General features: G+C 36.4%; 1 protein-coding gene across 6 annotated transcripts in view; it reads left to right on the forward strand.

Moving 5' to 3' along the window:
- ZZZ3 (zinc finger ZZ-type containing 3) overlaps positions 1–24,412 on the forward strand; it is a 97,305-nt gene that overhangs the window by 12,970 nt on the left and 59,923 nt on the right. For 3 of the 6 annotated variants that reach the window (XM_057310543.1, XM_048220422.2, XM_057310545.1), the window contains exons 1-3: positions 22,461–22,595; positions 22,671–22,736; positions 24,202–24,355. Coding sequence is in view for 2 of the 6 variants with exons in the window: in XM_057310545.1 (XP_057166528.1) it covers positions 24,333–24,355 (23 nt within the window). In the remaining 4 variants the exon portion in view is untranslated. Of the gene's footprint in view, positions 1–22,460; positions 22,596–22,670; positions 22,737–23,788; positions 23,843–24,201; positions 24,356–24,412 lie in introns of those variants that run through there. The other 3 variants (XM_057310546.1, XM_057310544.1, XM_044383726.3) reach the window with 2 other exon arrangements.

The raw sequence follows: 24,412 nt of genomic DNA on the forward strand, positions 1-24,412 counted from the left end.
AGAAACAGACATATAATCTAATTAAAAAAAAAAAAAAGAAAATAGTGGTGGAGTGCCTGGGTGGCACAGTCTGTTGAGCGCCCAACTCTTGGTTTTGGCTCAGGCCCTGATCTCAGGGAGGTGAGATTGAGCCCTGAGTTGGGCTCTGTGCTTAGCTGGGCTCCCTGCTCAGTACAGAGTCTGCTTGAGACTCTCTTCCTCTACCCCTCACTGCTGTGCGTGTGCGCTCACTCTGTCTCTCAAAATAAATAAATAAATCTTGAAAAAGAAAAAGAAAACTGTGATTTTGGAAATCACTTTCCATCGTTGGAGGTGAGGTAGAAAGATACAGGCTAGCTTATCAGCATTAAAAATATTACACTAAGAGGTATAAAATAACTTTTCTTAAAAAGGGGTGCACTAGGCTGCCTCTGTTGGTGGAGTGTGTGACTCTTGATCTTGGGGTTGTAAATTCAGGCCTCACATTGGGTGTGGAGATTACTTTAAAAAAACTGAAAACCCCCAAATCTTTAAAAAAGTGTTAAAAAGGGATCTGTGTCTAACTTAGAGATATATCTAAAAAAACTATTTTTGTTCTTACTTTTTTTGACATTTTTATGCTTTGGATAAATATGTAGTTGTATTTATAAAATTTCAGAACAACTCATGGGCAAGGATAGATATAACTAAAGCAACTTTGAAAATTTTGCTTGAAACCACAGGCAGGAACCTATAGTGTGAGTTGCTTAAAAGTGAAGAATTAAAAGAAAAAAGGTATGAAATTCAGATAAAAAAGTTGTATGAGCAGAATTCACTGTTCAGTTCACCAGTTTTAAGGCATTGTTCTAAGAGAATAAAAAATGAGTTGCACTGCTCCTTTAAGGAGCCTATAATCAAGTAGGGAATGTGGACATGCCAAATTACACATTATAAATTCTGTACTAGAAGAATTAAGCCTTGCAGGAGCAAAAGAGAAAGCAGTTAATTCTGATGGATCATTGAATTGAGCTTTGGGGAGGAAGAGTTTCCTATTGAAGATGGGGGGAAATCATTGTCTTTTTAAAATTTTTTGAATTGGGGGCCTGAAAAAATCAGAATCAGGGCTGGATTGATTAAAACAGGTATTTTATGAGCAGGTAAAGAATAGATTGTAATCGCAGACTAATTAGACTGTTGTAGTTGTTCATATAGGGTGATGATGGCCTGAACTGGAACAGTAACAGTAGGACAGAAAGAGAAGTAGTTCTTTTCAAGACATTTTAGAAGAATGATGAGTTTGGGGACTCCTGGGTGTCTCAGTCGGTTGAGCGTCTGCCATCAGCTCAGGTCATGATCCCGAGGTCCTGGGATTGAGTCCCACATTGGGCTCCTTGCTCAGTGGGGAGCCTGCTTCTCCCTCTGCCTGCAGCTCCCCGTTTGTGTGCTCTCTGACAAATAAGTAAATAAAATCTTAAAAAAAAAAAATAGTTTGTTGATTGTGTATTGGTGGGAAAAAGAAAGAGTTAAGATGTCTGAAAGTTTTTTTTTTTTTTGAAAGATTTTATTTATTGAGAGAGAGAGAAAATGAGCAGGAAGAGGAACAGAGAGAGAGGGAGAAGCAGCATCCCTTTAAGCAGGGAGTCCAACGTGGGGCTTGATCCCAGGACTGTGGGATCGTGACCTGAGTTGAATGCAGACGCTAATCGACTGAGCCACCCAGGTGTCCTGAAAGTTTTTTAGCTTGGATGTTTAGATATTTTGCATTGAGATTGTTGAGATAGGGGGAAGATACTATTTTTGGGGTAGGAAGAAAATGACTGGCGATTTGTGTTTGTTGAATAAAAGGTACTTTTGGAACCTCTAGATTGAGAGCACAGAATGTGATAGATTGAAGTTTGGGATGGAGTTTGGGGCTAGAGATATAAAACTTTATAGGTTAAAATAATCTGAGTTATAATAATGATTTTACCTGGGGAGAGAGGGTAAGAAATGGACATGTACATTTTGTTGGGGTGCAGAGAGGAGTCACAATGCCTGAGAAAATGGTGGGGAGGAGACTTGGAAAATTTATCTCAGAAGTAGGAAAACTAGAAGGAAATGAAGGTCAGAGATGGAAGTTTCAAAGTAAGTGATGACTTGGTTAAGAGCTTCCAAGGGATTTTACTGGTGTAGGGACTGAGAAGATAAATCTTGCATTTGGGGGAAGAACTAGCTGGATGTGCTAGGACTTTTAGAGGACTTTGATTTTGTATAATCTCAGGGATCTAATATTTTGTTGCTTAGAAAAGAAAACAAAACAGGGGCACCTGGGTGGCACAGCGGTTAAGCATCTGCCTTCGGCTCAGGGCGTGATCCCGGCGTTCTGGGATCGAGCCCCACGTCAGGCTCCTCCGCTATGAGCCTGCTTCTTCCTCTCCCACTCCCCCTGCTTGTGTTCCCTCTCTCGCTGGCTGTCTCTATCTCTGTCAAATAAATAAATAAAATCTTGAAAACAAAACAAAACAAAACAAAGTACCAGGCTGCATTGGTCTCTATTGGTATATTTCTGCTGTAAATTTAGTTTGCTGGCTTCTTGCTTATCCTGCTGTTATTTTCAAATGTAATTAACTTTTAAAAGGTTTTTAATTGAAGTATAGCACAAATATATGTACATATGTAAAACATTATCATTATTAAGTGAGTTTTGAGAAACTGAACACTCCCCAAGTAACCAGCAAACTAGAGCAAGAAAGAGAACATTAGCAGTACCTTCTTCCAGTCACTTTCTACTTTCCCATCCCAAGGGTAACTTTTATCCTGACTTTTTTTTTAAGCTTAGTTATTATTTTTTTTTTTTTTTAAGATTTTATTTATTTATTTGACAGAGACAGCCAGAGAGAGAACACAAGCTGGGGGAGTAGGAGGGAAAAACAGGCTTCCCGCTGAGCGGGAAGCTGGATGAGCCTGATGCGGGGCTGGATCCCAGGACCCTGGGATCATGACCTGAGCTGAAGGCAGATGCTTAAGGACTGAGCCACCCAGGTGCCCTATCCTGACATTTGACAGCTTAGTTTTCTTTGATTTCAAACTTTATGTAAATGACACCATGTAGTATTAATTTTTGAGAGATTTTTAACCTAAATATTTTTACTATTTTTGTTATGAAACACAGAATCATAAAGTTTTTATCATAGAATTTAGATCATCTTGTGTGGTTAATTTAATATGTGCGTCTGTACTGTTTTATCAATTTGTAGGAATTTCCATAGCTGTGTATGAAGAAATTGGTGCTGAAATTACATTAATTTACTGCTTGCTTTCGTAGCACATATACTTAAAAAAAATGGAATGAAATTACATTAATTTATTCTGGATAAGGTTAAAAATTTTTAGTGAAAAATTAAAAAATCATCAAAAGTGGCTTAGATATAAAGCAGGATTTAATTTGGAATATCCAATTTAGGTATCTTCTATAAGATTTTGATGCTTCTATCTTCTGATGAACCTACTGATTGAGAAAAGGGGTCTTGTAGGAAGAAAGATGTAAGAAGATAAAGGACTTCAGTGGTGTTTGGCTTTAAAACCAGAAAACAGACTCTTGAAAGGCAGGAGAACATAGAACTCTTAAAGTGGGAAAGCTTGATGACACTTGTCTTGTGTTTCTTGGCAAATAATGTTTTCCCAGTGAGTTTTCTTACTATGGGAGGTTGGGCCATGCACTTAAAACAGTGGAATGAAGTGGCGTTTTTGGCAGTGGTTCCTGAGGGATATGTTTAATCTGAAGTTCTGATAATCAGGTTTTGGAATTTGGCATCTGTGTGTTTCTCTGAAAAACGTTGCTGCCTTAACTGTCAAATTACTGTTTTTTCAGATACCAAAATTTTCATTGGAATATTTTTTTTCCTTAGGTAAATTGAAATATCTCAGAATTAGCATTCATAACCCTTCTATAGCCTTGAGCAGAATATCTAAGTGCCTTGTTAGAGTTTCTAGAAAATGTCCCTTTTAACCTTTATTGATTTCTGCTATATTTATGATTTATGACATGCCATCTTCAGGTTTGATTTTTTTAAAGGTCTAGGTTATTTTTAAAGATTTGATTGATTGATTGTAGAGAGGGAAAGAGAGAGCAGGGGGAAAGCAGGGGAAGAGGGACAAGCAGAGTCCCTGCTGATCACAGAGCCCCCACATGGGGCTAGATCTCACAACCCTGAGATCATGACCTGAGCCAAAAACAAAGAGTCAGATGCTTAATCAACTGAGCCATCCAGGGCACCCCCCCTTTTTTCTTTTTGAAGATGTACAGAAATTTAAAAAGAAATCCGAGACCCCTCCCCATGCCCACACCTCCAGTCATACTTTTTTGGAAAGGAGTTTTTTCTTTTTTAAAATAGAAATACCAGATTAGACTTAAAAAAGTTTAAACAGTTGATTAAGTTTGTTAGATAAATTAAATGAAATAATCATTAGCCTAAGTCTAAAATTCTCTTTCATTAGTGACATTAAGACATTTAAAGCCACATTGAGTGATAGCAAATTAGTAAAGCAATATAAGCCTTTTTTATGTGAAGTATGCTTCAAAAGCATATTTTAACGCATTTTTTACAAAGTCACTTTAAAATAAATTTAGAAGTTTTGTTAAACATAGCTTTTTAAAAATACAATGAAGGGCTTAAAAAAAAATATTAGAAAGTGGGGGCAAAAGAAGAGGGGGAGAGAGAATCTTAAGCAGGCTGTATACCCAGCATGGAACCAACGTTTAATAGACTGAGCCATCCAGGTGCCTCAAATACAGCTTTATCTTAAAAACAACCTGACGGTCTCCCATCAATGACCGAAAGAAATTCATACCCTGTGACCCAGTAAGTCTGTTTTGAAGAAGTACTTAGAGATGCAGACATACAGTGTACAAGGACATTCATCAGAGATTTATTTATAATAAATAGTACAATATCAGAAGTAGCCTAAGTATCCTAAGAGAATGGATATAGTTAAATTAGGGACTACTTATAAGGTTTCTGTATAGCTATTAACAGTTTTAAGACTTTAATCAGTGGCATGTTAAGTGGAGTGAGGGGGGCAGGGAAGCAGGATGTACAAAGTAAATGTGTATTTGTGAATTTTGATTTAAAAATGCACATGTAGGGGCGCCTGGGTAGCGCAGTCGTTGGGCGTCTGCCTTCGGCTCAGGGCGTGATCCTGGCGATCTGGGATCGAGCCCCACATCAGGCTCCTCCGCTGGGAGCCTGCTTCTTCCTTTCCCACTCCCCCTGCTTGTGTTCCCTCTCTCGCTGGCTGTCTCTCTGTCAAATAAATAAATAAAATCTTAAAAAAAAAAAAAAAAAGAAAGAAAAAAATGCACATGTAAATAAGAATGGAAGGGAATTCACCAGTATGTGAAGTGAAATGGGTAAGCTGTATTTGTACTTTATATTATTATATTAAGGCTGTCTCTGATAATGATTGTATAATAATTATTTATTTCATAAATATATATTGGGCATCAAGTTTGAGAGTAGACTCTGGATTATAAAAGTGAATAAAATGATAAGTCCTTCCAGTAGAACTTATATTTAAGTTGTGGGAGACAACAACCTTATTAAATTGCTATTATTTGGCCATTTTTGACTTGGAAGATTGTCACTTTCTATGGTTCAACTTAATATATATGTCAGATGGTGATAAAGTGCTGTGGAAAAAGCTGAAAGTAGAGTAACAGGGATAGAGATTGTGGTTGTGTGGAGGCAGGGAATATCTCATATAGGTGGTTAGGGAAGCGATATTTGAGGAGAAAACTGAAAGAAGTGAGGGAACTTCCCCGAAAAGTATTATGGGGTGCCTGGCTGGCTCAGTCAGTAGAGCATCCAACTTTTTGTCTTTGGGTCATGGATTTGACCCTGGATGTACAGATCATTTAAGTAAATAAAACTTTAAAAAACAGAAAAGTGTCCTATACAGATGTAATAGTAAATTGAATTGTGTTGCTGTATGCTTGTGAGAATGCACTAATATGTTTTACAGTATCAGGCATTTTATTTTATTTTATTTTTATTTATTTATTTATTTATTTATTTATTTATTTATTTATTTATTTATTTATTTTAAAGATTTTATTTATTTGACAGAGACAGCCAGAGAGAGACAGCAGGGGGAGTGGGAGAGGAAGAAGCCAGCTCATAGCAGAGGAGCCTGATGTGGGGCTCGATCCCATAACGCTGGGATCACGCCCTGAGCCGAAGGCAGACGCTTAACCGCTGTGCCACCCAGGTGCCCCGAGTATCAGGCATTTTAAAGATTTATTTATTTACTTAGAGTGCATGTGCATGAGTGGGGAGGGGGCAGAGGGAGAGCGAGAATCTCAGGCAGGCTCCACATTGAGTGGAGGTGGCTAGGTACTGTGAGATTATGACCTGAGCTGAAATCAAGAGTTGGATGCTTAACCAACTGATCCACCCAGGCACCCCATTCTCTATAGATTCTTAAAGGTGATGGAACATCCACTTAAAAGTGGATGAATACGCTGATGAAAATTTTTTGTCCTGTCTGAGAGAGGAGGACAGTAAAAATGCAAGAACGTGGAGGAATTGCTGTAGATCTAAGATGCAGGTTGTTTGCATTTTGATATTCAGTCCTTAACACTGATATCAAAAGATATTTCTAGAAGGACTCAGTCCTGTTAGAGGAATAGTAAAATGTTCTAACTCATCATGAATCTTTACCTTGGTTTGTCTCATCTTGATTATTTTATTTTCTCCTGACACTTTTCCTGGTCTTGTTTCTCTTGATTGATTGTTGACCAAGACCATTGAGAATTCTTAGGACAGATGGAGCATGGCTTTTAGAAAGGGTTATATAATCATTTATTACCTGTGACTGGGTTTTAAAGAAACTGACATTAAACTTAACTAGCATTCAATTAAAAATCACTGCATAAAATGAATGGGAATTTAGTTTTTTCCCTAAATTTAACTAATTGACAAATTTATAACCATTCTAAATATGGCATTGTAAAATTTGAATTTAAAATTATTATAAATGTGAGACTTGTCTTTAATATTTTAAAGCAAGCGCTTAAGAATCATAATTATTTATAAGCATTTTCAAAATGTACTTAGTTAATTAACTATGAAAGGTATCTTTAGTGAGGAAAACTGCAAGTTGATAAAAGGGAACATTTATAAAAACTGAAGATAATAGGGGCGGTTGGGTGGCGCAATCAGTTAAGTGTCTGCCTTTGGCTTGGGTCATGATCCCAGGGTCCTGGGACCGAGCCCTGCATTTGGCTCCCTGCTCAGTGGGGAGTCTCCTTCTCTTCCCCCCCCTCCTCTCTGTCTCTCTTGCTCTCAAATAAATAAAATCTTTAAAAGAATTGAAGATAATAGAGGGATCTTTTTACATCAGACATTGTACATAGGCTTGGCTGATTTATTAGTACATACTTAGATTGCAAATGTCCATTAAAGATGACTGGTTGTGCAGAGCTGAGATCGTATCTTAATTATGAAATGTGCATAGTACATAACATGTGCTCAATTAATGCATCTTGGAATGAATCAGTCTTTGGTTTAGGAATCATTTTCAAACTCTTCTGTTCTAAGAATAACCAGGCTGCTTGGGACCTCAGATTGATAGATACTTTCTCAGCAGTCAACTAAGGGAATTTTTTTTAATTCATGAAATTAGAAAGTTCAGGTTATTATCTGGCTTCAGGCAGAACTAAATCAGAGTTATTTGAATGATGTCTTTTTAGGGCACTGTTACCTTCTGTTTCTTGGCCGCTAAGAGTTTCAGCCTTAATTTTTGCTACCCTTGAGAGAATCTTGTTTGTTTAGCTGTCTGCTCATCAGCCATAGACCAGATCTCAAGGAGGAACTATGATTGGTGCTGCTGATGTGTCATATACTGTGTGTGTGTGTGCGTGCACGCTCATGTGTACATGTGGGTGAGCTCAGCCATGCTTACATTAACTGCATCATCACACATTTATTTAATCATTCTCAAATGTAAACATACAGTTATGCCTTTGTGTCTCTTTGGGAAAACAGTATGCTTGTAAGCTTTATACTGCTGTATGAACTTTCAGCTTGTTTCACTGCTGTGTAATACAAATTATTTATTGTTGATGAGCATTTGGGTAGTCACAATTAGTGCTACCATGAACATCCTTGTACATATCTTTAAGTGTACCTCTGGATGCATTTTTTCCCCCATATCTATGTATTTCTATTGAGTATATACCTAGGATTGAAATGGTTGGGTTCGATAGTGTGTTTTTATTAAATTGATATTGCCAAACAGTTTTCCAAAGTGGTTGTATCCATTTACGGTAGCATATCAGAATTTTGGTTGTTCCACATTCTTGTCAATACTTGGTTTTGTCTTTTTTAAAAATCTTATTCACTTTGATTTTGATTTCTGTTTGCTTGGTGACTAATAAAGTAGAGCATCATTTCATGTTGATTGGCTAATTTAATCTCTTTTGTGTGTGTGTGAAATGCCTGGTCAGGTCATTACCTATTTAAAAAATATTAGGTTGTCTAGTTCTTACTGGTGTTTAGGAATTTTTATTTATTTTTTTTTAAAATTATTCATTTATTTATGTATTTATTTATTTAGAGACAGTAGAGTGAATGAGAGCATGAATGGGGGGCAGAGGGAGAGGGAGAAGCAGGCTCCTCGCCGAGCAGGGAACTGTATGCGGGGCTCTATCCCAGGATCCCAGGATCCCGACCTGATCCAAAGGCAGATGCTAAACTGACTGAGCCACCCAGGTGCCCCATTACTGGTATATAGGAATTTTTGGAATATATTTTGGTCATGAGCCCTTTCTTTGATCAAAATATGCATTGCAAATCACTGTGGGTTTCCTTTACATTCTCTTAATGATGCCTTTTGCTGAACAGAGGTTCTAAATTACAATATACAGTTGATCTATTTTTTTCAAATACTATTTGTGAATGGTTAAGAAACTCTTTGCCTACTCCAAGGTCATGAAGATGTTCTCTTATTTTTTTCTAAAAAGTAAAATTCTTTACACTTCACATTTAGATCTATTGCCTATTTGAATTGATTTTTATGTGTGGCGTGAGGTAGTAGTCGAAACATGTTATTCCATACGGATATCCAGTTGACCCAGTATAATCTATTGAAAAAAACCTTTCTTTCCTCACTGTATTGTATTTCCCCTTTGTCATAAATCAGGTGACCATATTTGCTCATACTTCTATTGATTAAAGAAAAAAATGTACTTGTTCCTTTTAAACACTTAAAAATATTGTGATGACTAAAATTCAAAGATAATTCTAGAATTTAATTTTGATCCTAAAAATCCTTTGTTCCTGTTGAATCAGTATTATTTAATAATAACTATTTAATTAGCTTACTTAAGTTTTCTAGGAGATAAATAAGAAATAACCACAATGATGGGTACTTTCAGTTTCATACTTTATGTACTATATTGGATTTGGGCCTCACACCTCTCCATAGATGGATATCTTATCCCTCTTTATGAATACAGAGAGGGAATGACTTTGTAGGAGATTGATTTGCAAAGAAGTATTAAACTCTCTTCTGTAGTTCTGTTTTAAATGATGTCATTTGTTAAACAAGAAATGTACTACAGAAAACATTAATAGACCTTTCAAAATATCTTCTGCTTTTGATCAGCACTGGGCTGTTCTCACAGATTTTGTGTAAGTATTATAAAGTTGTTATGGATATTCTCAAGTAAATCTTTATCTTCTGGAAACTGTGAATGTTGACTGCCATTTGGAGGAAGTGTTAGCTTAAGATCATGTATCATCTGGTTTTCAGGTATAACCTATCTTATTTTCTCCTGGAAAAAGTTTTTCATTCACAGTTTTATAGAATTATTGTTGTAATGCAGAAAGCTACAGAGTCTCATGGATTGAACCCTGGTTTAGGCAGTAAGACCTAGGTTCAAGTTCTGACTCCATTAATTGTGTGATCATAGGTATTCCTTGAGTTTGTTGCTATATATAGGAAATGAACATGCCTAGCCTGTCTACTTGTGAGTTTACTGTGAAGGTGTAATGAGAAAGTTCTTCTGTTATCATAAAACACAGTATCAGTAGAGTGGTTAAGACTCTACGTTCTGCCACTTAATTAACTGTGTAATGTTGGGTAAAGTATTTAACATATTTAAGCCTCAGTTTTCTTGTCTCTAAAATGGGAATAATAATGGTACCTACGTCCTTAGGATTTTGAGAGTTTTAAGGATTTATTTATTTTCAGGGGGCGCAGAGGGAGAGGGAGGGGGAGACTCTCAAGCAGAGTTCCCCCTGAGCACAGAGTCTGACATGGGGCTGGATGCAGACCCAGTCCCAGGACCCTGAGATAATGACCTGAGCCGAAATCAAGAGTCTGGTGCTTAACTGACTGAGCCACCAGGTGCCCCAGGATTTTGAGCGTTTTAAATGAGATAATGCAAATAAAGTATAGTGCCTGGCAAAGTAGACATAATTAATGTTAACAGGCATAATTATATACATCTATTGATTATGCACTATATATTGGGGCTACTTTATATAAATTCTTTTATTTAATTCTCAGGACCATTCTGTGTCAGAATGCTTTTTTTCCATTTCACAGATGAGGACTGAGTATCAGAGGTTAATCACTCAAGGTCATGTAACTAATAAGTTGTTGAGATTGGATAAGAATTTAAAACTTGTTTTTTCCCCCAGAATACTCAGATGTCTTTCAGATATATGCTGTAGATGCATCAACACCATATAGATAAATCACCTTTGATTCATGTTTGCAGAATTTTCCAAAGACTGAGTTTTGTGGATAGCCACTGTTTTCAAATATCTCCTATCTCAGTCTTCCTAGGTTTCTTTAATTTGCTCAATAGGCCAGAACTTCTACCACAGAAATAAACATGCTTTGTTGATATATAATTAAGAACAGTTAATGGTTTGTTTACAAACCACTAGACTCCTTGAATCTGGCTCAGTTAGCGATTAGAGTGACTTTAAATTTCACCTCTCGAAAGGGAAAAATACTCTGGATTTATTATTTATTTGTAAGAAGCTTACTCCAAGGTGAAGTGCGAAACTGTAATGACTTTATAGCCAAGGGGAAAAGATCACAAGACCCAGAAATGAACGAGTACTTAGCCTTAAGTATTTCTGGGTGAATTTTTGATGCTGAGTCTGGGCAAGTAAGAAATAAGAAATAGTCTTTATATTCAAAGGAAATTTCAGGAACTATATTGAGGTTTTCTTCCCCCCCCCCTTTTTTTTTAAATGAGGTCCATTTTTTGAACTTGGAAAACTTAATAGAGACCTTTAAAATGTTCTTAGTCAAAGTACCTCCTATATGATTTCCTTTTACAGTTGACTTCATTGTAAAATGGGCACCATTGAGATGAACTCTTTCTTTTGTTGCTATATATTTATTTAAAATCCATTTTTAAAAGACAGTTTTCATGAAGAGGTTTGTGTATTTGGGGCCAAAAGATTTTCTATTGAAGTTGAATTTGTGATTTGGACATATGAGATAGTATTTATGAATTTTATCAACACTTTGGAATTTATCTTCTATGTGGAGTTAGATGTTTATGAAAAATAATCTTGTATGTTTGGAGTATACAATAATAACACTGTCTTTCAAACTTTAATCCTTCTACCTTTATTGTTTTTGTTGTATCTAGATAAAATCCTTATAATTCTTTACTTTAGACTTTTCTCTGACTTAAGTTTTTTGTGTCTCCTCAATTAAAAAACATTTTTATGAAATGCTTGGTGTCATTCACTTTATCCTAATACTCCTTAAAATAAACAGTACCTAAATAAAATAAAAGTTCATTTTTTTACAGCCTGAAATTACTAGCATAGGAGTAAATTATTTTGAGAAGTATGGAATAAACTGAATTATTACATACAAATCAGCGTAAAACTGAGATTCATAGAAAGAAAATGGGAAATAGTATCTAATGGTTAATGAGTCTGTAGGTTATAGAAAAATTGCTTTTGAATGAGTTTTTAATTATTCTTTTTTTTTCTGAATGGGTTTTTAGAATTCCCATTTTTCTCCTTGGATTCACTTGTTTTTATGTTTTTACTTTGTTTAGTGCTCTTTTAATCTAATATGAAATAGGATTGTTGAATAGTATTTAGAAATGACAATTGGATAATTCCTTTTAATACTTATTTTTTATATGATATCATAATCAGTGTAATTACAACCTCAGTGTTATTGTATTTAATTAACGGCAGTTAAAAAAAATTTATAGACCAGTGCAGTATAATTTTCAAAAAAATTTTTGGGATCAGTGTGGGGTGACCAAGTTTTAATTTTGTTTAAAACTGACATTAGATAATTTACAGAAAAGTCCTTTCACACCAAAAAAGTGGAGTGGCATAAATTCAGAATAAAATAATTATTTAAATTGAGTAAATCTGGCTTTAATAGAAAATGAGGTATGTTTTCTATACTTCACTCGTTTCATCAAAGACCAGTTTTTGGGACCCAGTAGCACAAACACAGAGTTTGATTGTTTATGTTACTCTTCCCAGATTTCTGTCCTCTGTAGTTCTTTGTCAGTTTCTTAAATTATCTCTTCTTTTATACCCAGACACATGGACATTGTTGCCTTTGAGTTTTTGTCTGAAAACTTCTCCTATTCTTACTTGCCTTTGTTGACTTATGTTGCTTTCACAACTTCAGCTGTGATTCATAAATTATGCTTCTTTTGACTGTTCATGTTCTGAGAATTGGTTTGAGGTTTTCTACTTCTAGAAAGAATACAGTCTTTGGCTGAAGATTTTTACTCCCTTAGATTATTTTTGAACAAATATTAAGGCATTTACTAATCTATTACTCAGTTCTGTCTACACCACAAGTCAGAGAAAGCAAATTAAATTCCTTAACCCTTGCACTGTGACATCATTAAAATACACGTCCTTTACCAGCCCCCTCCCCATATGATAAATGATTGGGTATGCATATGGAAGGTGTGGACTGGATGATAGAGGAAAAGGGAATTAAAAAGTTCAGTCTGGGGGCGCCTGGGTGGCACAGCGGTTAAGCGTCTGCCTTCGGCTCAGGGCGTGATCCCGGCGTTACGGGATCGAGCCCCACATCAGGCTCCTCTGCTATGAGCCTGCTTCTTCCTCTCCCACTCCCCCTGCTTGTGTTCCCTCTCTCGCTGGCTGTCTCTCTGTCAAATGAATAAATAAAATCTTTTAAAAAAAAAAATAAAATAAAAAAATAAAAAGTTCAGTCTGGGGTTTTGGTTTGGTCAGTAGGAGATTTGGTAGTGTCATTCATTAAATAAGTAATTCTGACGGACAAACCAGCTATTGGTACTGGGGCTGAAAGAAAGATGGTGAATTCAGTTTGAACAAGTAGAATTAGAGGTTTTTGTAGAGTTCAGCAGGCAGTTGGATATATGGAACTGAACCTCTGAAGGAAAATGTAGAAGCTGACATACAGATTCAAGAGTTCAGCATTAGTGAAGTTACTGTGGAGGGATGAAAGAAGGCAGCAACAAAAGAGGGACCGGGACATTTTTAGGAGTACTCCCTGAGCAGAGGAATAAGGTTTAAGATTCACTCTTTGACTTTTTCTTGAAGCTCCACATCCAATGAGAGAATTCTCTTGGACCTGCCTTCAAAAGCTGTGTTAAAGTAGATAATTTAACACTTTGATACTGCACCATTATTTCTCTAATAGCAGTAATAGTTTCCAAAACCATCCTCTGTGTTTCTACTCTTGCTGTCTACAGTTTGTTCTGCACACAGCTCTTCAAATGATTCTTTTAAATAAAAGTCAGATCATGTTCCTCCCTTGATAAATTCTCCAGTGGCTTTCATCTCAGAATAAAATTCAAAGTTCATAACCATGGCCTACCAGGCCCTACTGCCTACATGATTGTTACTTTGTTAGGTCATTAGGCAATTCCTCCCTAACCACTCCATCATTTTTCATTGTCTTACCTTGCTTTATTTTTTGTAGCTTTATCAACTGACACAGTTTATCTGTTGAACTGTTAGTACAAAATATAAGCTTTGTGGGGTGCCTGGGTAGCTTAGTCGGTTAAGCATCTGCCTTTGACCCGGGGTCCTGGGATCGAGTCCCGAGTCCGGCTCTCTACTCAGTGGGGAGCCTGCTTCTCCCTCTGCCTGCCACTCCCCCTGCTTGTGCTCTCTCTCTCTGTCAAATAAATAAAATCCTTAATAAAATACATATACATATATATATGTGTGTGTGTGTATATATATATATATATAATATATATATATAAATCTGTATGTCAGCTTCTACATTTTCCTTCAGAGGTTCAGTTCCATATATCCAACTGCCTGCTGAACTCTACAAAAACCTCAAAAATACATATACATATATACATATATATATACGTATATATGTATGTGTGTGTTGTGTGTATATATATATATGTATATATATATGTATATATATATGTATATATATGTAAGCTTTGCGAAAGCAGGAAATTTCCTTTACATTCCCAGTACCCAGAACAGTGCCAGGACTACAGTTGGTTTCCGTTAATGTTGGTCGAATGAATGAAAATGAGTGACAGCATTGGATGTTGTCTCTTTTCTACTTGAACTTTTATTTTTTTCTTTTATTCCCCCCCCCCTTTTTTTTTAAAGATTTTATTTGACAGAGAGGGAGAGAGCAAGCACAAGCAGGGGCAGTGGCAAGCAGGGGAGAAGCAGGCTCCCTTCTGACAAAGGAGCCCAATGTGGGGCTTGATCCCAGCACCTTGGGATCATGCCTGAGCCAAAGGCAGCCACTCAGCTGGCTGAGCCACCCAGGTGCCCCTCTTTTATTCCCTTTTAATCACATTTATTGTTACACTCTTTGTCCCTTCCTATTATGCTCTTTTTTTTTTTTTTTAAAGATTTTATTTATTTATTCGACAGAGAGAGCCAGCGAGAGAGGGAACACAAGCAGGGGGAGTGGGAGAGGAAGAAGCAGGCTCATAGCGGAAGAGCCTGATGTGGGGCTCGATCCCGCAACGCCAGGATCACGCCCTGAGCCGAAGGCAGAGGCTTAACCGCTGTGCCACCCAGGCGCCCCCCTATTATGCTCTTGAATTTACATTCACATAGCAGCCAGGATGAACTTCTAAAAATATGTATCAGATTTTGTCATTGCCCTCTTTAAAAATCTTCAATAGGATAAATAATCCAAATTAAAAATAAAAATTTAAAAGTAAATAACCAGAAAGGATCAAATTTTTACGATAGCCTATAAAGCCCTTCACTGCCTAACAGCTGTCTGCGTTAAAGCTTATTTCGTGATGCTTACTAGCTAACTAGGGTCCTGCCTGACTGGCCTCATTCCAGTTCCTCTGATATGCCTAGTCTTTTTCTATTTCAGTGCCACCATAGTCACTGTTCCCCTTTTCTCAAACTTTTTTTTCCCGTTGTAGACTTATCCTCCATATTTATTCTGTTTGGATAATGTCCCAGTAATAATGTTAAATGAATGTTCTGGGCACCAGAGAAATGGAAGAATAAGAGAGGCCTTGCTATAAATAGTTTTGATGAATGAAGCAAAGAAGAAAATAGATGAATATACTAAATTGTAATTTTTAATCTTCTAGTAGGATAGTTCAAAGGAGGCTGGGCAAGCTCTTTATCCTGGCGTCAATATACTTGCTTTTTAATTAGAGTAATTTCACTTTGTTCTTTTTCTAACAACTTAAGAGTTTTTGCCTTAAAAAAACAGCTTGAAAAGTACCCTGTATGCTCAATGGTATGGGCTATGTGCAGGGTTCCCTGAGAACACATAGCTTCTTGGAGGGAGGAGGTGGTTGCATTTGATCTGTGACTTGAAGGGCCAGATAAATGTTAGCCTAGCAAAAAGAAAGGAAGATAAAAGATGCTTGAGCCAGAGGTAGTAGTTTTAATCTTTGGCTGTTACCAAAATCATCCTCGGAACTCTTAAAAAAATATGTGCGTCTTGGGTTGCCCAGCTGGCTCAGGTGGAAGAACATGTGACTCTTGATCTTGGGGTCTTGAGTTCCAGTGCCTTGTTGGGTGTGGAGATTACTTAAAAATAAATTAAAAAAATATATATATATATGCTTTGTAGTAGTTCTTCAAGCTGTACATTTATAATTTGTGTACTTCCTCTTTGTGTATATTGTACTTCAATAGAAAAGTTAAAAGTAGTAAAAATTTAAAAATGACCAAGAAATGTATATAAATTATAACTGGACTGAATTTCAGACCTGCAGAATCAGAAATGCTTGCTTTTTTAAGTGCCACAGATGATTTTGATACTTAACCCTTAACCATGGTTGAAAACCTTTGTGATCAGAGATTGCAACTTAGATCAGGTTGGCTGCTGGGGAGGATTTAGAGTGGAATTAGGTAGGGATGGAACAACCCAGATACAATTTGCATCTCCATTAAGAAATTAAAGATTTTGGGGCGCCTGGGTAGCGCAGTCGTTAAAGCGTCTGCCTTCGGCTCAGGGCGTGATCCTGGCGTACCGGGATCGAGTCCCACATCAGGCTCCTCCGCTATGAGCCTGCTTCTTCCTCTCCCACTCCCCCTGCTGTGTTCCCTCTCTCGCTGGCTGTCTCTCTCTGTCAAATAAATAAATAAAATCTTTAAAAAAAAAAAAAAAAAAAAAAAAAAAAAAAAAGAAATTAAAGATTTTAACTTGTATTCCCAGAAAGATGTTTTATTTTGGGAGTTTATTTTGGAATAGCTTTATTGAAGAGTAATTTACTGGACACAGTAATTTAAAATATGCAGTTTGATGTGTTTTCGTACACGTATACCTTGTGCAGTCATCACTACAGTCAAGCTAATGAACATAGCATCACCCCTCAAAGTTTTCCGACACTTTTTCCCTACTTCTGTTTTTTTTATTTTATATTTTTTAGATTTATTTAGTTTTTAGAGAGCACGAATGTGTGCACACAGGTAAGCAGGGGGAGGGGCAGAGGGAAAGGGAGAGAGAGAGAATCCTTAAGCAGACTCCCCACTGAAAGGAGAGCCCCACGTGGGACTGAATTCCAGGACCCTGAGATCATGACCTGAGCCAGAACCAAGAGTCACACGCTTTAACCGACTGAACCACCCAGGTGCCCCTTTCCTACTTCTTTTGGGTACTCTGATTACCCATGTACTGGGATACTTGATGTTGTCCCACAGTTTGTTTATGCCTTTTTTCCTTCAGTCTTGTTTTCCTCTATTTTGTTTTGTAGAGTGCCTGTTGCTTTGTCTTCATGTTCATTGACACATGTTCTTTGCAGTGTCTAATCTCCTGTTAATCCCAACCAGCATTTTTTTATTACAGCAATCACAAAGGTAGCAGATTGTTATTAAAACAATCAAATTTCAAAAAAGTCTTTCATACCTCTACCTAACATGCTTAATCTTTCTATCTACCTTTTTGAACATAGGAACTACACTTATAATAACTAGTTTAATGTACTTGTCTAGTAGATCTGTCATGCATGGGTCAGTTGATTATTTTTCTCATTATGACTGGTATTTTCCTCCTTTACATGTCTGCTGATTTTTGATTGGATGCCAGGCATTGTCAATTTTACCTTGTTTGGTGCCGAAATTTTTTGTATTACTATGAATATTCTTGAGCTTTGTTTTAGGACACAGTTAAGTTCCTTGGGAATGGCATTATTATTATTATTATTTTTAAGGCTTACTTTTATTCTGTTTAGACTACCAGAGTAGTCTTTAGAGCTCATTTTGTTCCACTACTGAGGCATTGACCCTCTGAGCACTGTACTTGATATCCTGTGAATTAGAAAGTTTTCTGCTCTGCCTGGAAGGTATACAGACTATTGCTGTCCTGGGTGAACTGTGGGCAGTATGAGCCATGGACAGTGGTATGCTGGAGCTTGTGAGAACTATTTGCTAAAATGTTAGGAAGTTTTTGAGCTGGTTTAATTCTTCCTTTTTTTTTTTTTTTAAATTTCATTTTTAAGTAATCTCTGCACTTAACTTGGGGCTCGAACCCAGAACCTTGAAATCAAGAGTTGCATGTTCCACTGACTGAGCCAGCCAGGAGCCCCTGAGCTGGTTTAATTCTTAATAGAATTAAATTGTATATGTTATAATTAAATCCATTACATTAAGAACAAAGGATGATACCTCAAAACTCATTATCTCTTTATTATTACATATTATGATCTTTGTGCTCAGGTGGTAATTTACATCTATTGTATCTCTATGGTAGAAATACTATATAATGTTTGATGTGCTACCATGTATCTTTTTCTAACTTAGCACTCAGTGATAGTTAATAGCTTGAAATTGGCTGCAGGTGGGAATATTCATACCACAGACATTGGTAACCCTATAAACCAGGAACTACAAACTGCTAACTGCTCCTCGTCCTTAAAATTTTCCAGCATACCCCCGGTTATGGATATCATTCTGTATTCCTTATGGATGGTTTTCCAGGCCTTTTCCAGGCCTTGGACGTGCACACTGATCAGTACTCAGCTCAAGACTTGAGGGATATTTCTGTAGATCTTTTGATGTTCTGGGGATCCTCGTTACTTTGGCCTCCCTAAACTACTCAGTTCATCTTTTTCACTCGGGGAGACTGTTAAACTTTGTCTGGGAGCGATTACCCTCCACACTCTGTAGTCTGGAAACTCTCTCATCAGTAAGCTGGAGCAATTATAAGCTTCGCCTCATTTGTTTCTCCTCTTTCATTGATCACTGTTCTGTGTTACATTGTCTGGTTTCCAGTGTCTGAAAAAAAATGTTTTCATACTTATTGTTCAGATTTTTAGTTGTTTTGGGTGGCAGCATAAATCTCATTCCTGTTACTTGGCCAAAAGTGGAAGTTCCTTGGAAGTGTTTTAGGTAAGTGTGCATTTTAGATCACTCTGTAGAACATGCATTTATAAGGGATGAGACTTAAAGTAGAAAGACCAATTACAAGGCAGGTGAGTTAGTTTAAGTGAATGATGGAAGCCTAAGATTGGTCTTGGATGTTGATACTACAGAGGTGGGGTACAATATGGGAGATATGTAGGGGAAAGAATCGAGTACAGGGTTTCTAAAAGGATGGATCATGAGCTGTTTGCATCTGAATCACCTGTGGTATTTGGTAAAATGAAGATTCTGTGCCCTGCCCCAAGTTTATTGAATCTGAATTTCTAAGGATGAGGCTTAGAAATTTGCAGTTTATTTTATTTAAAGATTTTATTTTATTTTTTAAAAAAGATGTAGTTATTTGTTTTAGAGAGAGCACACTCGAGCATTGGGGGCAGGGCCAGAGGAGAGGGAGAGAAAATCTCAAGCAGACTCCCTGCTGAGTGCAGAGCTTGGCATAGGGCGCAACCCCACAACTCTGAGATCATGACCTGAGATTGAAATCAAGAGTCCGACGGTTAACTGAGTCATCCAAGTGCCCCTAAAAATTTTATTTTTAAGTAGTCTCTACTCCTAACGTGGGGCTTGAACCCACAACCCCGCGATCAAAAGTCACTTGCTCCACTGACTGAACTAGCCAGGCACCCCTAGAAAAGTGCATTTTAAACAGGTACCTAAGGTAATGTTTATGAACACTAAAGCATCAGAAGAAACTGATATAATTTTTTTCAAAGTATGATCCATATCCTTGGGGAGCCCCTATGTTGGAATGACCTGAAGTGCTTATTTAAAGATGTAGATTTATGCATGTGTATCCAGAACTACTGAATCTGAATTTCTGGGGTGGTTGGGTTCAGGAATTTCTTAGGCCCACTAGTGTTTGAAAACCAGTAAGCTAAAGTACTTCACAGACCTAATCTCTTCTGAACTTCAGAGTAACCCTGAAGAGTACTCCTGTTTTATAGATGAGGGAATGAAGCACAGAAGAGCAAAGTGGCTTACTCATGGTCAGATAGTTTTTAGTTATTTTTGATGGTAGGGAGTCATGTTTCTTTTTTTTTTTTTTTTAAGATTTTATTTTTATTTATTTGACAGGCAGTGAGAGAGGTAACACAAGGAGGGGGAGGGGGAGAGGGAGAAGCACGCTTCCCGCTGAGCAGGGAGCCTGATGCAGGCTTGATCCCAGAACGCTGGGATCATGACCAGAGCCGAAGGCACGACTGAGCCACCCAGGTGCCCCGGGAGTCATGTTTCTGTCTCCTCCTATCAAACCTGATTCTTCTGCTACCTTTCTTTTGACTGTGAAATGTAGGCTTATCTCTAAAATCTTTTGAAGGCATCCAAGACACTGAAACTGTGGTTCCAAACAACTTAGGGAGCCAGGAAAGTGTGCTCTTCTTTTTTATACTTTGTACCAAATATTTGGTTTAGTTCTCTGTAGCAATTGAGTGTGATAAGTTTAATTGCATAGCAAAGGTGTTTCTGTCCCTGACCATTATCTTAATGCTTTTTACAGCTGTCTTTGAATGTCTTTGTTTCTTTTAAAATCATTTAAAGACAGGGTATAATGCACAATCAATATTTTCACTTATAACAACTGAAGAATTGGGTACTAGTATGAATCTATATATAACTTTTGTTTTGAATTTTTTCCAAGGTTCTATAAAACTGAAAAAAAGTTTCAGTGTATTATAATTTAGGTTGCATTTAGTTTAGACGCCACAGTTTTACTTTTATAGTAAGTTGTATAGCTTATAACTTTGTTTTATCAGTAGAACTGGTAATATTTTCTAGTGGGATTTTCTGTAGTCTTTTGAAGTGATTTCATATGTGCCATGAATCTTAGATCCTGTAATCTATTTAGCACAGTAGCACCAGTGTTAGACTGCAAATAGTAGGAAAAGTAATTCTTTTCAGTCAAGATTGGTTTTGGATTTGCCTTTGGAATTCTTGAATAGTCCGTTGATTTTATTAGTATGTGAAAACAAGCAAAGTTCTGTAGCAAGGAATAAATACGAAGCCCTTCAAAATAGGATTTAAATGGTTTGTTTTCCATTTTGTATGCTTTTAAAAGACAAAATAGCTAAGTTTTAAAAATTTCTGTAAGTTACTATAGTTAAATATTTCAAATAAAAAATTACTGTAGCTGTCACAAATCAAAGTAGTTTATCTGCTCCATTTGAAATGTATAGTGAAGGAAACAAAGAATGGGGTGTAAGGAAGATAAGAATTTTGGCTAGTTTAGTTTGCTTGTTACAAGAGAATTTATAGCAACTTTTAAATTTGGAAATACTTATGATGTTAGTGTTTACACTAATAGTGTTAATTTTTTATGACATTGTTTAACATTAGTAAACAAATGAACAGACTTGTTTTAAGTGCTTGATGATAGATATCAGTGTTTCTTAAACACTATTCTGTTGTCTTACTCTCTTTTTTTTTAATTGAAACATAATTGACATAACATTATATTAGTTTCTACTCTATTATAATGAAACTTTTCACTGGTAAGATCTGGCAGGTTGGCATCTCCAGTATCAAATTTTATTCGCAAACCAGGTGTGAGGCTATCTTCATCTACCTAGCTTCCTTCCTTGCTGCCTCCTTCCCTCCCTCCCTCCCTTTTTCCATTTTTGAGAGAGAATGCTCGTGTGTCCCATCAAGTACCAGAGGGGCAGAGGGAGAGGGAGAAAGAGAATTCCAAACAGTCTCCACGCCCAGCATGAAGCCCATCTTGGGACTTGACCTCACAAAATCAAGAGTTGGACACCCAATCAGCTGAGCCACCCAGGCACTCTGGCTATCTGTGTAGATTCTTTGTAGATCTTTTGCTTTTTCTTTTTATCATATAGGAATTTGGAATGGCACACAATGGTAAATCATTTTAGAATGCCATTCAGAGGTTTCTGTGATACATATGAGTGAGTTTTTTGGTAGCTCATGTTTTTCTACTAATAAACTTTTAGGTTGAAATGACTTAAAGTTTTATATATTGCTTTTTGTTATGATTATAAGCACATTGATGTGTTTCTCAGAGTTGTAATCTATAACCCTGTTATATTTTTAAGAAGCTTACTTTTAGGGAACGTTTGGATAGCTACATCTTGATTTATTTCATCACATTTTTCTTTTTACTGCCAAAATAATGTTCACAAATTATTCAGAGAGGGATAATCTAAACAAGACACAATCATTACTTTAAAAGACATGGAATGTTTTAAAGTCACATTTAAGAGAAAGTCATGATCTTTTTTACTGCATTTTTAACCATTGTAGGTTTATTTCCTAATATTATTGTGAAACACAAGCACACAAAATACTTTTCCATTAATGCCCGAGCAATCAAAAATGAGCTATGTATACATTGGTAGTCAGAAAAGGAATCTGTGGAGCTCTCAAATTTGTCAGAATTTTAATTTAGAATTAAATTTTGAAACATTTTATGTGGGTACTCTGAGAAGCATTTGTAAGAGTGTTAGCAAATCATCTTAGTCTATTGAAGAGAGCACATATTTTGTAGCCTAATACAAGGAATTACTTGTGCAGGTTAGTAGAGAATGCAGTGTGTTATCTAAGTGTTTAGAAATATCACTTTTGTCCACATATCTGTAAACAGTAACACATCCATAGTGACTATATTGTGGTTTCCCTTCACAGATATCAAGTTGTGCTAGTACATCCATGTAAATAATTAATACCTGAAGTCTCAATGTAACATGGACATTAACAGTGATGACAGATAAATACAGACGCTTGGGAATCAAATACTAGGCGAAAAACACTTTTAAAAAGGTAAGAAAAAAATGTAAACTTAATTAAGGCCAAGTGGGTTTTAGTTAGTAGAAGTAATTGAAGTTTCTTTTTCAGTGTATCAGGCTTTTAAGAAACACATCTGGGTGATCCTGTCTATCTTAATACTGGTAGAACTCAGCTGTAAGTATCAGTTCTTCTGTGAAAATGAGAGTTAACAGATATCCTTGCCTGGTAAATATCATAATGAATGAGGTTCCTATAGTAAACCCAATCCACAGTGGGTAGAGGGTGGGTGACTGGAACTGGAATAAAGTCTAGAATGGGCATGTCCATGTGTACACAGAGACACATCTTAAATTGTGGATCCTCTGCCCCTGATGTTTGCCACCCCCTCCACATACTATAGATTGTAATGTTTTGCCATGTTTATGAAAGGCTTTCGAGGTTGGGTATTAAGGAGTTGGCAGTTGGAATCTTTGTTGTAAGATGAATGAATTTTCAAGGCAAGGGTTACTTTTTGTGGGATCATTTTTACACTGTGCCACCTTCCTTACGTTAATTTAGAATATTTCTTAATGTAGTATTAAATGATTTCATTTAGACAATTTTCCTACCTTGTATTTTTCAAGAATTTACAGGCCATATTTGGGAGAGGTTGCATCTCTTGATATTAGATATGAGTACTGATCTCCTAGCTGACTAAACTGTAATCTTTTTATTTTTACTAGGCAGTAACTCTAGTTTACAAGGTTTGTTAACTGCGTCAGTTTTAAAGTTGTAATCCTTCACTGTGAAAATCTTTTAGAATATCTACTTTTAGAATATTTACTTTCATGTTTATAATAAAATGACAGTCTGCATCATAAACATCACTAGTCTTTTTCCTGGTGTTCCTCCTTGTTTCCAAATGGGCCCTTACGGTAACCATTTAGCCAGATTCTCTGAGAAGGATATCATATATACATTATTATAAAGTAAAACTCTTAATTAATGAGACTATCAAAGAAATGGAGTATACTTAGATTAATTAAAATATCTGGCCAATTGGGCACTAAAAGCAGAAAATCCGTACTGTTTGTCCTAGTTGAAAATCCATACACCAAAAATAGTAGAAATTTTTCTTCATGATAGAGTGCTAAGGCATTTTAGTAATCATTTGGCTTATCATACAGATATTTGAAGACTTAGTTGATTCTTTGGTGTGCATAACTTAAATTATTTTTGTTGTTCAGTCCCTAGTTTTGAATACTTGAAGGCCAAATTTTGGGACGGCGTCCAGAATAAGAGTAAGAGATTATAAATTGTGTATCAGAAATTTTATCAAAGGCAGTCTTTGGGTCACCTCAAAAAAATATTGTCCATAGACTATAGAGAAGAATGGAGTCACATTTTGATGCAAACTAATAATGAGTTGTTATGAGGATTCAGTATATTTCAAGGTCTTTTCGGTTTGTTTGTGTTGGTTTTTAAAAATTCTTTTCTAGTTTCTTGGTATCTCTGAGGCTACAGAGTTACTAAGAAGTATCAAAGATGTTACTGTGAATAGATAATTCTGTTATCTGCTGTTTCCTCTTATAGAAGGGATAAATCTGTTAGCATAGGTTAATTTGTTTCTTTAATTTTTTTTTCTTATTTTATTTTAAAGAAAGGAATTTAAGAGGTTCTAGTATTCTCCATGGCTGAAGCTGAGAGTCTGAAACCCTGATGCTTAAGCTCTATTCTAGATCATAGCTCCAGCTCCTTCAGGATATAAGGAAAAGAGATAATATTTCCACAATGATAGATCTTTGGTTGTACAGGTAAGTTATTTAGTTTTGCAGTGGTGAAGACAACTGTAGTTTGTTATTTTTTGTGGG

This window comes from Ursus arctos, unplaced genomic scaffold, assembly GCF_023065955.2.
Source record: "Ursus arctos isolate Adak ecotype North America unplaced genomic scaffold, UrsArc2.0 scaffold_12, whole genome shotgun sequence".
Taxonomy (NCBI): Eukaryota; Metazoa; Chordata; class Mammalia; order Carnivora; family Ursidae; genus Ursus; species Ursus arctos.